This window comes from Dipodomys spectabilis, unplaced genomic scaffold (assembly GCF_019054845.1).
Source record: "Dipodomys spectabilis isolate Male_0828 unplaced genomic scaffold, ASM1905484v1 ptg000001l, whole genome shotgun sequence".
Classification (NCBI taxonomy): domain Eukaryota; kingdom Metazoa; phylum Chordata; class Mammalia; order Rodentia; family Heteromyidae; genus Dipodomys; species Dipodomys spectabilis.
Genome location: NW_024870678.1, coordinates 13,916,291 through 13,933,040, shown reverse-complemented (window position 1 = coordinate 13,933,040; position 16,750 = coordinate 13,916,291). Strand labels below are relative to the sequence as shown.

General features: G+C 33.0%; 1 protein-coding gene across 1 annotated transcript in view; it reads right to left on the bottom strand.

Moving 5' to 3' along the window:
* Nucleotides 1–16,750, bottom strand: part of Nkain2 (sodium/potassium transporting ATPase interacting 2) — an 864,427-nt gene that overhangs the window by 431,286 nt on the left and 416,391 nt on the right. Inside the window, exon 3 of the mRNA XM_042702042.1 lies at nucleotides 813–893. Coding sequence (XP_042557976.1) covers nucleotides 813–893 — 81 coding nt within the window. The remainder of the gene's footprint in view (nucleotides 1–812; nucleotides 894–16,750) is intronic.

Here is a 16,750-nt window from a genome sequence, read left to right as displayed (position 1 = left end):
GGGAACTTTCTTCTTCTAATACCTGAATTTAAAAAAGGTCAACATCTTTGCAGAGATATTTTACTCTAGCAATGAGGTTTTTTTTTTTTTTTTTTTTTTTTTTTTAACAATTCCTGACTTTTCAAAGTAAAAGTTTGAACTACTAAAAGATTTGCAACTACCTTGAATGTATTACTTCTTTTGACTTGTTTGCTGTAAATTATATTCTAATAGACAGATGATGGTAAGTTTTGAGATCTGACTATTACAATGGTAAATGCATATATGTTAAATATAATAACAAAACACAAAACTCCTAAGCACTAAGTAAAGAGGTCTTAGTGAAAACAGTTCTAAGGTATTTTTCTAAATGATTTTAGAGTAATAGGATTATTTCAAGAATTTCTAAAATAACATATCCTTTCTCTAACGATTTTCTCCAGCTCCTAATCTCAACTGTCCTAATTAAAGTGAGCATTCTAGGGCATTATGATTTGTATTCAGGTAGAAAGTAGAATAAAAATAAAGGTGAGTGATTTTAAAACATCCTTAAAATTTTTGTCAGAGAGAAAAATTCTATTAAGCTTGTTTTATAAGGGCACAGTAAATGATGGCTGTAATGAGGTAATATTTGGCAATAGTTTGGCTTAAAAACACATGAGCACATTTTTGGAAACCTCACCAACATATTTTTTTGACAACAGAACAGTAGGCACTTTTCAGTTTCCCATGATGCACAATCCATCAAGGGTCAAAATCAGGATGAATCCCTGACTTGCACAGAGATTTTGTTAACACACTATGAATGATCAAGCAATCAGATCATGAATTACCTTTGAGAGATCTCCAGCCTCCAAATAGAAGCAGGTAATAAACACATTCCATGTAACCCAGAGAATTAGCCAAACAGCATACTGCAAATAAGCAAGAGAGAAATGATATATAATTATTTTGGAGTCAGTAGAGCAAGATTCATGTAGAACTTGAACTTCTGAACATGCAAATCTTAAGAATCATGCAAAAGTAAAGATCAGATAATGTTTTCTTCTAAGAAACATGATTAAGTACACTTTACCTCTGCTGATATTTATTTATCTGTTATGGCTTCTTGTAGTATTACAGTGCAAACAAACTGGATGATAATATTTAGAGAAAGAAATAATAGCTCCAATTTTTGTTTTAAGCCATAATGATTTTAGATTCTAGTCATGTTAAAATAAAAAGTGGGATGCTCCAAAGGCTTACCAAATATATGAAAAATATGAACATATTTCTGTTCAGTAAAATAGTCTTCACATGTAATAATGTACAACATTTCTCCACATTATCTGAGGTCCTCTTCTAAGCAGAACCTCAGCCTCCATCTGGTCTCATTAGCTTTCTTTCTTTGAAGTCACCTTTTTCTTCCTTCCCTTCACTTTAATCTCCCAGAATCCTCCATAGGAATCACTTGACAATTATTCTCTTTTATATTAGTTTACTTTTTGTTTGTATCATAGAGGGTTTTGCAATTACAGGATTCAGGTAACAAGTGCAATTCCTTTTATACAGTGTCTTCTGTTCCCTCATTATCTCCCAGTCCATTCCTCCTGTCTCCACCCACTGTCATCACTGTCCAGTGAGCTCCATTGCTGAACTTTGTCACCCTTTTCCCTCTACTTCTGTGATCTCTCTCCAACCCTTCCCAAGATGAACAATTGAATACAGCAGACATAAGGTAAAGAAGACAGAATCATCAACAACTAAAAACTAAAGAAAAAAGTTTTTTGTTTCCATATTGTGGGGTTTGTTTCTGTATGCCTATTATTTTATATAAATATGAAGAGCCATTTAGGCATTTCATGTTTGTGTTTCTCTCCTAAGAGTATCATCTTTTGGTCCAATTGTGTGTGCATATCTACAGTCCTGTGGAATTTATCATATCCTAGTGCATTTTAGATCTAATTTCTGCATATCTTAGAGAACATTCACTGTTCTGACAATTATTCTTAATTTCATTCTGTTTTCACTGTTTTCACAGTGGTTACAAAATTTCTTAACAAACCATACTTCTGTTATTTCCATCAAGGAAAAAATTATTTGACAACATGCTAAAAAAATACTGAAAATAGGGCAGAGCAAAGTAAAGATAAATTTTCCTTGATTCAAGTCCAGTGAGGCCAACTAAAACAAACAAACAACAAATGATCAAATTCTTATCCAGGAACCCAAAAAAAGATGCAGAGTAGAAACTCAAAGTAGGAAAATGGGAGAGATGCATGGTTTATTTTTGGAAAAAAAGAAGTTCTGGGTGAAATTCCTTCCTCTAGAGGTGAATCAAACTGTCTTACAGACTTTAACAAAGAAATGAAAGTGAGGTAAAGACTGACGTGTTGGAATGTTATTGTAGAATACTGCTAACAAAGGAATCAGAAGATAACGATTTTTAAGACATGGGACAAGAACGTATAATACCATTTCTCTGCTTAATGCCATGGCTCTTGTTCTTTGTTTTTAATACATTTTTATTGTAAAAATAGTGTACAGAGGGGTTACAGTTTCATGCACAAGGTAATGAATACATTTCCTATCAAGCACTGTTACCTCCTCCTTTGTTTTTTCCCTACCATCCCTTCCCTCCAACTTCCACAACTACACTCTCCCCCGCCCCCCATGCCCCGTCTAAATTGTACAGTTTTTATTTCAACATAGTGTCTTGTTCCTGACACACTGATTACTTGCTATTTCGTGGCCTTAAAAGCTACTTATTACTTCTGTGCATTTTTGTATATTATTCCCTTGCCTTTTTAATTATTCTCTTCTATAGGTACTCTTTTCACCATCTCACGTTTTTCATAATTTTTATTTCAAAGGTCAATGCAAATATTATTTCCTGAGTAACATCCAGTTAGAACTGATTGAGCCTTACTTAGTGTTCCCAGTGTACTGAATTATTGGATTATAAGACTAAACTTCTTATAATCATTCCTTGTAATCCAGAAGTCCTTCTACTTCCTTTATATTTCTTTACATTATTTTCATTGTAATATATATCTTATTACAAACAAGTTAGCTGACAGTTTAGTATAACTCATGACTTACAAAACAATCACCATCTTCAGTAGTGAGAATCCTTTCATCAACAGGGAAGGTCACACTAATGCTACCAAGGATAAGCCTGCATTTCAGTATCCAAAGTCAGGGATTTCTCAACTACAGCATTATGTCATTTAGCTTTATCCCTTAACTTTCTCTCATTTAACTTCCTTTTACCTCTTTTACAGTGTCTCCTATCTTGTTTGTGTCATTATTTTTTGTCATTGCATGTCTCCTTTTAGTAGCCAGTATTTATTTGTGATAATTACTATCCAGTGAATTTTGACTGGCTGCCTAAGAACGCCTTTTAATCCTGTATTTCCTTGTAATTTGGTCTATAACTGATTCCTGATGATACATTGTATTGTTCACACTGTTCTTCAAATTATTCATCATAATTATTTAAAAGTTATGTCTGTACTAACTTTTTTCCACTTGCTCTAGCTTGTAGAGAGGATATAATTGACATTTTGCAGTTTGAGCAAAATTTGACAGGACATGCTGCTCAGGAGAGAAGACCTGGAAGGCTAACAATGTATCAAGCAGGCTAAGAATCATCAAGGCTAACAATGTATCAAGCTGGCTAAATATTATCTAACTTGAATTTGTATGCTATAAAACTAATATAACCTCAATTTTCTTTGCAAAAATTAGCTTTTCTATTTTTCAGATATATACTTTGAAATATTATCTGAAATTATCTGTACTGAAATATCTGTACTGAAAGATAAATTTCATTGTATGGTATACTGAACTTTTTATGAATTCATATCTTAAATAAGTAAAACATTTGAGGTAGTTGGTTGCCAAAGGCTCACATCCATAACCTTAGCTAGTAAGGAGGCTGAGATCCAGAGAACTTGGTTTCAAAGCTGGATCAGGTAGAAAAGTAGATAACACTGTACCTTCAAAATTACCTACCAACCGACAGTTAGAAGTATGGTTCAAATGGTAGAGTGCCAGCTGAGCAAATAAGCTGAGCAAATGTGAAGTCCTGAGTTTAAACCTTTCGGCTAGAATGAAAGATTAGGGGATCAATTAAACTTCAGTCTCAAAGAAAGGTTTAACTGTCGGCTAAAAAGTGTAATCAAACCATCATGCATTATCTGTTGCATCTATTGCAGCAGTGATGAATTCAGATTAATTAAATATGATAAAAATTAGCTAATATTGTTAATAGGATAGACCAAAATCCTGACACAACTTAGGTACATGGTTGCAAAATAGGTAGAGAATTAGATTAAGAAGTGTAAATGTAAAAGGATAATTCATATTTTATTGAGAAATAAGAAGTCACACTTTATGGACATCTCCAATGCATTGCTATTTTTCTCTATCTTCTCTCTGTCTCTCTTTTACAATAAAATTTTAAAATAAACTTTTTTTCTTTTGAAATGCATCTAAATTTTAGCATAGTTTGTCAGGTTTTCATGAAGAAATACACACACATTTTTCAATTGTATTGAAATGCTATTAGATTTATAAATTATGTCAAGAGAAGCTGGATGCTACACAACTGTACATCCAGAAAAAAGTAAAGAAGTCAAGAACTGAAAGCAAACTTTCATATGTTTCTCACTAATTAACAATGATTATAATAGAGTTTTTCTTATGATGTAATGTGTACAGACAATTATGACTGGAAATGGAGATTTTTAGTTTATGGTTTAGCTTTCTAATTTCTTGTTTAATTCTCTTAAAAAGTTATCATATCCAGAAAATGATCATTTAGTGATATTACCATAATGATTATTGGTAAGATGGAAGAGGGAAACACAATTCAATCACTTGTGAAATGATACTATAATTGCTTAATTAGAAAATGATTTGGGTCATGAATCACAGCACATTTATTAAGTGCCAGCTGGATGCATTTGACTACAGCAGATGTTGTAGAGTAACATCACAGGAGCTAACCAAGTTGCTCTACTGATATGATTTATTGTTGATAGGCCTTCAATGCAAACTTAGAGAAATGTTTTCTGGCATGATTATTTTACTTGGATGCAAAGCTGGTATCTGCTTACAAATATCACTGACAGTGTGCTGCTAATGTAAATGTAATCATGTAATCAGTTCTAATGAACTGTTAAACATTACCAAGAAGCATTCCATTAACAAATGCCATCTTTAAAACAACTCCTTCAAGCAAAAAAGGGTTTATGATTATTAACAATTAGGTGTTCTAGTATTAACAATGAAGACGTGTGAATGGATATAAATGTATGCTTATGAAACAAATGCTCCTAGAAACAATGATTGGAACACAGTCATATGTTGTTCAAAGTTAATTATATTTTATCTTAATTTTTTCATCTCCAATAGCAACATCGTTTAATCTGTTCAGGTTGCTGCAACTTTTTTACCTATTGTTATGATCAATAGCAAAACTGGCCCAAATAAAGCACGTTATTTCTAATTTTTGACCACTAAAATTCACAAGTTCTATTACATCAAATTATGCTACAAAGCAAGGCCCCTTAAGGAAATCTTTACATGAAAATATACTATTATTACAACTTGCACTGTGGCCAGGCACGACGACTCCGATTAGATTATCAGCCAGACTCTGGTAGAATTCCGATTTTAATCGCAGAGCCTGATGCAGGTTATAGATGAAGGAGCATTTCTGCTTTCTTAGCCTTTATTGGTGTTGGTGCTGATATCATAGGATTGAACTTTTTGCGATTCTATATTTGAAGAGGCATTTTAAAGATTGCATGATTTCACTTCAAAGTATAAGCAGAAACAAAGGGTGAATAAAATCCTAATATTTAATGCACATTCTAGGAAACAAAGGAAATTGAGACAAGGGATTGGGTCAGGTGGGATGGGGAAGAATAAGAAAGGAGATATTGGTTAAGACACATTGTGCTTATAACCGGACATGTTGAGTGGCAACCCTTTTGCAAAACTAATTTAAGATAATAAAAATAGAATTTGAAAGTATGATTTTTGTTTTATCAAAATTAAAGGGATTTATTATTTTAAAAAATATTTGAGAAATTCTTAATATCTGAAAGGGGAAACAGAAAATATCTCCCTTTTTTGTGGTTCTGAGGATTGAATTTAAGAACTTGGATTTACTAGGCAGACATATTACCAATTGAGCTATTCCTGTTCCTTTTTATTACTTTGGTTGTGTTTTAGTTATAGGCTTGTATTTTGGCCTAGGAATGGCCTATGTCTACTGTATATCTGGGATAAAAGGCATATGCCACTATGCCCAATTAGTTCTTGGAGATGAAATTTCAAGTGAGATCTTGATCACCTCCTGCTACGTTTCTGGGCTTAGAGGCGTAAGCCACTGCTCCCTGTTCAAGGAAATAACTTACTTTGGAAAAAGCATCACTATCATTTTAACCTTGTATTTCCATGTTTTCTATGAATATAGGTCTAAATAATCCATGTCTACATAAAATTGAAATCTTCTCTTACTGGATGTCTTTACTTGGTGAAAAAGTCTCATTGAATATTCCACAACACACAGGACTGTTTAATTGTGCACTGTGACTTGTGACACTAACTCTGTATTTATGTTTATATGCTTTTCTGTTTTCTATCTGTCAATTTCTTCAAATCTGGATTTTGCTTAAAACTAGTTTAGTTTGGCATATGAATTCTTTTGGAAATCGCACTTGAATGTATACTTAAGCAAACACTTGTTAAAACAGACTATAAATGTGAGGTTTATTCAATGGGCATTATTTTAATGAACACATAAACGTAGCTGTTAAGTTTTATGCAACTCCAAATAAAAACAATATCCCAAAGGTACCCTATTCTTCCTGTGTTAGAAGTGGAAAATTATTCCACTTGATTAAAAAAATAAGAATACTCAGTGAGCACCAAGTCACTTTTGTATGACCATTTGCTTACCATTTATAAATTTTGCACCATGAAATTCCAAGTACGAAAGCTGAGAACATTCTACTAAAAGGATTGAGATTCCTAAAAATAACAAAGCAAGCTGCAGAAGCATATTCTAAATAATATATTAAATAGGCTTGAGATTTGCAAGGTTATTAAGATAAAGAATAGTGAATAAATGCCAAACTTTCTTTTTTTTTGGGGGGGGGGGTGTCCTGGTCGTGGGACCTGAACTCTGGGCCTGGGTGCTGTCCCTCAGCAATTCAGCTCAAGGCTAGTGCTCTACAACTTGAGCCACAGTGCCACTTCTGGCTGTTTTCTTTTTGCTTATGTGGTGCTAAGGAATCAAACCCAGGACCTCATGCATGCAAGGCAAGCGCTCTACCACTGAGCCACCTTCCCAGCTCCCAAACTTTCTTTTAAAAGCAGGAAGCTGTACAGTGTAAGAGTCATATTTGTTAACTAAAATTGATGTATATGCATTTGCATGAAAAGGTGTTAAGACACAGATACGTGATAATGATGAGTGATGAAAAAAATATCCTTAAATGGTGGAAAGGCAACTTCTATTTTGCAGCTAGCAATGGGTCCTTAGAAATAACAATAGAATACAATCATTGTTTCTTGAGTTTAAAGCAAATAATGTAGAAGTCCTATATATGGATCTCTTTGGTTTTTTAAAATCTCATTTTAAATATTCAAGGGTGGTTTACATTGGTTTATTATTTAAATTTTTAGTAGTTTTACAAAGAAGATACCACTCAACAAAGCAGTTTATAAATGCATGCATGTTCATCAACGTTACCCCTTTCAACATTCTCACCCAAAGAGTGGTTCTCATTATGTTAAAAAAAAATAAATTGGAAGTCTGGGGTGCCTGTGTGTCACACCTGTAATCCTAGCTACTCAGGAGGCTTGAGATCTGAGGATTGCTGTTCATAGCCAGCCTGGGCAGGAACACATCTCCAATAAACCACCAGAGAACCAGAAGTGGTGCTGTGACTCAAGTGGTAGAGTGCTAGCCTTGAGCTGAAGAGCTGAGGGTCAGCACCAAGGCCCACAGTTCAAGCCCCATGACAGAAAAAGAAAAAAGGATTAATCAAAATTAACCACAAGTAATGAAACTGCTTCTGATTCTGATTATGCAGGTATACTACGATTACAATCAAAATACATTCTAATTAAATTAAAACTCAGATGATGTGAATCTGAAGATTTTTACCTCATAGAATTAACACAAGCTTTTATTCTATTTATTGCTTGACTGTCTTTTGCACCCACATAGATTAAGAAATGGCCTTCTCCAATACATTCAAATCCAACTCTCTAAGACCTCAGAAGTTTACATTATATAGCAAAAATACAGATAAAAGGCCTTTTCTGATGTGATTTTTAACTAGAATTACCTTGATAATTTTGTTGGTCTAATAAAATCACATGTCCCCATATAGGAGAGAGGCAGTTAGGATATTCCACACAAACTAGATGATGTGAAGAAAGCCTGGAGAGAGTACAAGTTACAGCTGGACTGTTATGTCCACACAATATGGAATAAGTCCTACATCTGCCAGATGCTGGAAGAAGCAAAGATTCACTTTTGACTCTGGATATAGTATGTGACCTGATGTTTGGTTCACTGATACCAATTTCAGACTTCAAGAGTTCAAAAGAATACTTTTGTTGTTGTTTTAGGCTAGAAAGTTTGTGGTAATTTGTCACAAAAGCCATAGAAAACAAACACATACATCCAAATTTTCTCTTATAACAAACATCTGTTATGGTAAAATAATACTAGAGAGCATAAATACCTAAATACCTGTAGGAAAGATAGCTAATTTTCAAATTGAGAGATATACTTCTTGGTGGCAATGCTATTGCCACTTTAAAATAAGTCCATTGCTAGCATGTGAATAGCACAGCAAGGGAAATTTCTTTTTTTAGTCATGTATCTGCTTTAATTACTGAGACAGTCTATGGTAGCAAAGATGTACATACTCTTGTTTTATGAAGAATCTCAAGAAATTCTTTGTGTTTTTCAAATTCCAAGTCTATAAGCCTATTCTCTTAATATGTTATAGTGTGTTGAATATATAGCATAAATTAGAGTATTTCCAGACTTGCAAAGCATGTCCAAATATTTAAAAATGTTGAACATAAATGTTTCCATATTACAAATGCTAAGAATATTAGGATGAGAAAGTCTTTGAATGAGTCAAAAGTAGAATGCTATTGACAATTTCAAAATGTATGTAATATGGTTTAGTAAGTTCTAGTAGGTATTGATATCTGTAAACACTGGAATGAATAGGCATAGTTTGTTTTGGAACAAGAAAAATCACGGGCCTCTTCCATCACAAATGCTTTGATTTCAGTTCAGTTGTCCTATTCTTTAGCCTTAAGGCTGAATTCACAGTAATTTTAACACTCAAGTAAACAACCTCACAAATTATGTGGATTATATTAATTGAAAGACCTGATGAAACTTTCATTATAATCTTAATGATTCTACTTATTTTTCTTAGTTTTAAAAACATTCAAGAACAAATACAGATAAAAAACAAGGTGAGTGGGTCAATCTGACTAAGGCACTAGGCATGTATCTATAAATTAGAATGATGAAAACTCTCTGAAGCATTAACATACACTTAACAAATGAATGACAGAAACTGTAAAACATAATTTAGCTGTTTCTTAACTTCATTTATTTTTATTGCTTATGTTGATCCTGATAGGCAGAATGGCAGGAACATGGAATGGTAAAGAGGGTATTATTACAAATGTCTGAGTTTGGGGAATTTGTTGCAGTCATGTTGTGAAGCTTAATACTGATATTTTCTAGTTCATATGAAAAGTCTTATAATAACTCAAGAAATTTATACAAGGGTCAAGTGCTATGAAAATCCTGTATATGGAGAAAGCTGAGAAGACTGGAATAGAATGCTTCAATGTGTCTTTTGATTTTAATTTTAAAGCTGGAAGCTAAATTGTGTATTAACTTTAGTTAACTAATGAATGTATGATTTCACAGTAACATCTTGGGGATGAAAACACTTAACTTCTACTTTCTTTGGATTTTTGAAGACTGTATTATATTGCCAAGAATTACAGTCACCATGATTTTGAACTTACTTCCCTTAGCAACATTTACCAATTTCTCTTCTTTCTGAGCTATCTGAGCAAATAATATATTTATCAATATATTATAATGTTATAATAATATGTTATATGTTATATATTATTATTATTATATACAATTATTTTTTAACTTTAGGGTGAAAATGTACTTGTCAGTAGAAGTAGATTCCTCTATGTACTTCTATTAGATCAGAGGTTTTAGAATCTGTCTTTCATTAATATCATGAGGTACTTATTTTTAATAAGGTTTTTATTGTAAAAATACTGTACAGAGGGGTTACAGTTACATGAGCAAGGTAATGAGTACATTTCCTATCAAGCATTGTTGCCTCCTCCTTTGTTTTTCCCCTACCACCCCTTCTCCTCCACCTCTACAACTACGAATCCTCTACACCCCGCCCTCCCACACACACCCCTAAATTGTAAAGTTTGTTTTTCAACATAGCATCTTGTACATCTCATTGTGAACTGTATCCCTATTTAAACATTTTTCCCTTCCCCTCCCCAAAATAGACCAACATCAAATACAGTGAAAACAGGGATTATACCATGGGGAAGGAACATACAAAGCCACAAAAATCACATGGTGCATTATAAATACATTAGAAACATTAGCAAGAAAGAAAAAAAGACTTGTCTCCCTATCTTGGGGTTCATTTCGCTTACCATCATATTATCGGGTCACAGCTTAAGGAATTGTCATATTGCTTCCCAGAATGGCTGTATAGTAGTCCTTTGTATGTATTGTGCTGATTTCCATTGTATCACTTACCCACAATCAAACATAGTTTAAAAATATCAGACAACAAAATCTCAGAAGAAAGCAATTCATGTTTTCAATTGCACATCATTCTCAGAAAAGTGATGATCGCCATCTCACACTATATACAGCTTGAGGGTGTAAATAAGCCCTACATCCAGTACAACCTCATGTATTTGCTGAATGCTCAGCAGGTGTCTTTGTTATCAGATTTGCTCTCACATATTGCAGTGCTTCTGTTCAAGTAACTGTAATTTTATTTAATGATAGATTCAAAGCTCAATGACAGTGGCCTTTGCAAATTCATATAGTAAGCTATTTTAATCATTCATTATCTTGATAGTTATTGCTGTCCATTTCTATGTTTTATGTATTTCTATGTATTATGTATTTCTATGTATTATGTTAACTGATTGTTGACTGACTGTATCAAAGTCTCATTAGGGTTATGTAGCCTCAAACTTCTCATCCTCCTATCTCAGTGCTCCAGGTGTTGGGATTAAAGTCTTGTACCCACAGACCTGGCTAAGGTGTTAAATTCACAAGTTTAACTATAACATACACATGCATACGACATGCATAGTATAATAACTGGTACTTCTGTGATTTAAATAATGTATTTGTGGTTTTGATATTTATTTCCTATGGATAAAAGGATCTACTAATGACTTTTTAGGATTTCCTTTACTCCACATCCTTGCCAACATTTTCTACCTTGTTTCTGTGATAGGAGCCATTCTAACAGAAGTATGATCTTATTTCACTGTGGATTAAATTTGTAGTCCTGATACATTAAGCATCTAGTCTTCGGTGACTTCTTTCAAGAAGATGTTTATTCAGGTCTATTTCCATGTGTATATTTTTCTAAGAGATGTCAATTCATTTAGTTGTCTCTGTTACTGAGGATATAGCCCCAAAAAAGAATCATTGCCCATACTAATATGATGAAGCTTTCCATTGTGTTTTCCCTAATTGTTTCATACTTGCATGTCTTCAAACTGGGTTTGTGGTTATATGCATTTTAAAATACATTTTGATAATCACACATATAGAGACTTTTAGAAATTCATTGCTAAGGTCACTTATTTAAAGTAGTTACTTAATATAAAGATACATCCAAATTGGATTCAGAGCCTCAAAATATATATCTAAAATGTAGGAAAGCTCAATTTAAATATTAACTCCATAATAAATTTATTTTGAAAATCTGGAATCATCATCATCATCATCATCATCATCATCTACCCAGTTTTATCTCTTTTTAAAACTAGCATTCTTGGACCAATGAGACTGGATATTATTGCTATTCTTCCAGATGGGTATACTTTATAACATACAACAGGTACTAGGTACAGTGCCCATGGGCTAGTCCAGCAATGGTGAAGTTAATAAACAGAAGGTTTTACTCCTTATGTCAGCCACTCAGACGTCAATCACTTTTATTGGAAATAATGACTGCAGAGTGACATCAACCTGAAGTATTAGTACTGGGAATCATTTCTGTGTCATTATATGAGGACTTTTTTTTGAAATGACATATTTACACATTTTGGAGAAATATCTCTGACAAAAAGACCATCAGGCCTTCTAATGGCCATCAAGTGACATATAATTGTAAGATAGATACTATTTGATCAAGTATGATGGTGTCAGATTACAAGGCCTTAGAGAATATATTAAAATCATACCCAAATCTGTAAATATGAATATATATTTAGTACTAAGATTCTCTTTGGATAATAGCTGCTTAGTGTACATTAATTATTGCAAACGTTAAAAAGAAAACCACATAAGTGATATATCTGTAAACAAAAGTAATGGATGAGTGAATTTCACTGTGTTCACTAGTTTCTTCAATATTTGTATTAAAAATGTCACTATAGGCTGAAAATCTTATAGTTTATATATATATGACTGAAGGAAAAATGTTTATAAGATATTCTTTTCTTAAAAAGTATATTTCTATCCAACTAAAAACTGAAATTAGTCAACATGAATACAAGAAATCAAACTTTCTAATTTATTTCTAAAAATAACTACTATAGATTTTTGAGTTACTCATAAGTTGACGATTATTAGGCCCTGATGTTTAGAGTGCTCTACCAATGAAGCAATGTGACCTAATTGGATGTTCATTTCTGAGGTTCCTTAGGGTTTTCTCCTTTCTTTGTTTATAGAACAAAGACATATCTCTTGCAAATACAAGATCCCAAAGTGTTATGAGGCAGGTGACAGTGAAGAATGATGATAAATGCATCCCAACAACTTGGGAAATTAATTAGGTATCTACAGAAAGATGGCATGTGAACAGTTTCATCTTCATGAAGAAATGATATTTTTCTTATACATCAAATTGATTCCTTTCAATAAAACTTACTTATTAGTAACAGTTCAAACTGAAAACAGGTATTTGGAGACAGAACGAGAGCAATGCTTCTTCCTCCAGCTGCCAAAATTAATTGCACATTGGTAGCTCATAGCCAAGTTCTCAGGAATTATCCTGTTTCAAAGTAATGTGTTTTGCTCAGGATTGTGTCTACATACAGGTAAAAATCTTTATCATTTGACCTGTTGTCTCAATTCTCCATATTCAGCAAAGACTAGCATGGCTTCAGAATTATCTGTGGGATCAACTGAGTCATCTGAGTTCTACATTATTTGAATTAAGTTCTGTGCTTTTAGTTTCTATTTGTCTTCTGGAATTTTTATAGAGATAAGTTTTTACAGAAACAAATTGATAATCTTGTTCTTTTTTCTCAATTTTTTATTGAAAATCTATTGTACAGAGGGGTTACAGTTACATGAGCAAGGTAATGAGTCAATTTCCTATGGAGCATTGTTACACCCTCCTTTATTTTTCCCCTACCATCCTTTTTTCCCCACCTCCCCAACTCCTCCCTGCCCTCTCCCATTCCCCCCCCCCCCCCGCCCCGGTCCCCTGAAAAGTTGTAAAGTTTGTTTTCAATATACTGTCTTGTACATCTCATTGTTATAATGGGTCAAGCTATATCCTTATTTCAGCATTTTGTTATTTTCCTTCCCCGCCCCAAATTAGAAAAATGTATATACAAGATGCAGGACAATGGAATCAAATACAGTGACAACAAAGGTTGTATCAGGGGGAAAGAACATACAAAGAGACAAAAAAAATCACATAGCACATTAGAAGTACATTACAAAGAACAGCAACAAAGATAAAACCTCTTGTGTCCCTATCTTGGGGTTCATTTCGCTTAGCATCAGGTTATATGGTCATATGTAAATAGCTTTTGGCCTTTTCTGCTTGTCCTAGACATATACTAGTTATTGCAATTAAGGAAAACCATGGGACCTATGTTTCTTTGAGTCTGGCTTACAAATTGATAATATTTTTCATTCACTTTAATGAAATTCTACACATGGGCTCAGGGGAATTGCCTCTGTCCATGTCATGGTCCTTTGCTGCAGGAGATCTGTAACTAATGTGAGGTACAAGGGGAGAGCAAGGGCCCTCTCATTTTTTTTCTCTTAGATTTGGACACATTTACAAAAGGCCTTCTCAGCTTTACAAAAAAACCTCATGACATAAAGTACACTGTTTTACAATTTTCCAATTCCATTTTTAAAGCACTTTAATCTTGGTTTTGTGCTAGTGAGAACAGATCAAAATAATTATTCCAGGTAAATCCTTGCCTTAGAGTCAATAACCCACACCGTGACTACATGTGGAACCACTATAGATTTTCACAAAGAGAGAGCCCTCCCTGAAATTCTCTAAAAATGATATTTCACCAGTTTGGGGATGGACACATCATTCCATGGGGTCTTTCCATAAGCAATACCTGAAATACCAATACTATGCTAGGAAATAAGCAAGAACCTGGCTCTATTACATATGGAATTTTTCTTACTATGTGTCATATTCAATTAGTTTTTCTGTCCTATTTATTGTCATAATTTAATTTTACATATTTTAGCAGTGATATATATATATATATATATATATATATATATATATATATACACGCATACAATGTATTTTAAATCAAATTTATCCATCTATGTCATTCTTTAAAACATACCTTGAAAGTTTATGTATTTTATTTTAACGATTTTACTCCATTATTTAATTTTACATATTCTGTGCCAGTTCAGAGCTTGAACTCAGGGCATCTCACTCTTGCTTGGCTTTTCCATCCAAGGCTAAAACTCTATCATATGAGCCACACCTCCACTTCTTGCCTTTGCTGGTTAGCAATGAGTCTCATGGACTTTTTTCTATTGATCTGGATTTGAACCACAGTCCTCAGAATTCCACCTACCAAGTAGCTAGGATTATAGGCATGAGTTAACAGCACCATGTACTATTATTTTATTTCAAATTAGCACATATTAATAATGTTATATGTTTGGTTGTAATACTTCCATGCTAGCATACTGTATATAGAATGTTGTCATCCACTCCTTTATCTTTCCATTCTCCTCATACATTTCCCTTGTCATTCCACATTAGTGAGTTTCACTATATTCTATATGCAATGAAAGAAGTTCAAATGCTGAGCAATAGAATAGAGTTAAATGGAAAAAATTCTTCTGATCTCTAGTACCATGGGGTGATATACATCCAAATTATATGTGACATTTTATGTATAGCTAGTGGAAATCAGCTTGATGTCTCTGAACATTATGAAATAATAGAACTTTGATTATGACATATTGATGTGATCATGACATATGACATACATGTATTAAAATATTACCTTGTAGCCCATAAGACATAAAATTATTACACAATAATAAAAATAAATAACTCTTGACACTTCAACAGTCTTACAATACCTGCCTTGCAAGCACCAAGCCCTGAGTTCAAGCCTCAGTACTTGTAAGAAAAAATGTGTTCTTGGGCCAGATGCAGATTATCAGAAACCTGAGAGCAAGAGAATCATAGTTCAAAGCCCATGTAAGCAGAAAGTCCACAAGATCCTTTCTCAAAAATAACCAGCAAGAAAGGGTTCAGAGCATATTTCAAATGGTAAAGGACCCTAAGTTCAAACTTCAGTGAACCTCCCCCCCAAAATATTAAATAAACTTAAGAATTTTGAAATTTTAGGTAAGCCGCTTTGAATACTACATGTATCAAATCGTTAGTTCTCTCTCTATATATAAACATATCATATAATTACTATATATGTACAGTTTATATTATTGATATATATATTAAGCATAATATATAAAATATACATTATACATAATTGTAAATGGTTAAATAATTATTAATGAATATATTTCTTACAAAAAAAATAGAAAAGAAGACCATTTTGAAATAAAAAATTAAATAAAAACCTGATAGAGTAAGAAGTAATTGAATATGAGAGTGAACAGCTGACACTTTAAATAACATGGGAATGTATCCAAATGTCAAGACTGTATTGATGATTTTAGCAATTAAAAGAGCAATAGCCTTGCGCACATTTTACAAAAGAGCTAGTTCAGCTTTGCCTCAATTAACCCAGATTTAAACTCAAGGGCAGACAGATCATGAGGCAAATGGAAATACTGCTAGTGCCACAGTGAGAGTATGACATATTAGATCTGATCATCTTTCTACAAATATTTCAAAGCTCATTTTAAAATGGTAGTTTAATTTATGACTACTAATTGTCCTACATAATGACCTGTATATTACTAAATAAACATATAAAATTAAATGTGAAAAACAGAATTAGCAATCTACAAAACAGAAAATAAAATGAGTTGGCACTGTTTTTTTCAAAAATAGTAATGTACTGAATAAGAATGGAATCTGTTCTGTCAATGAATAATGAGAGATATAGTGTACAAATGAATTAAAGTGTAAAATATTTAAAATGAATGGACATTTTTATTTGCCCAGCATGTATAAATAACATTATAGCACTCAGTAATTTAAGGTCATAAAAAAAACAAGTAAAA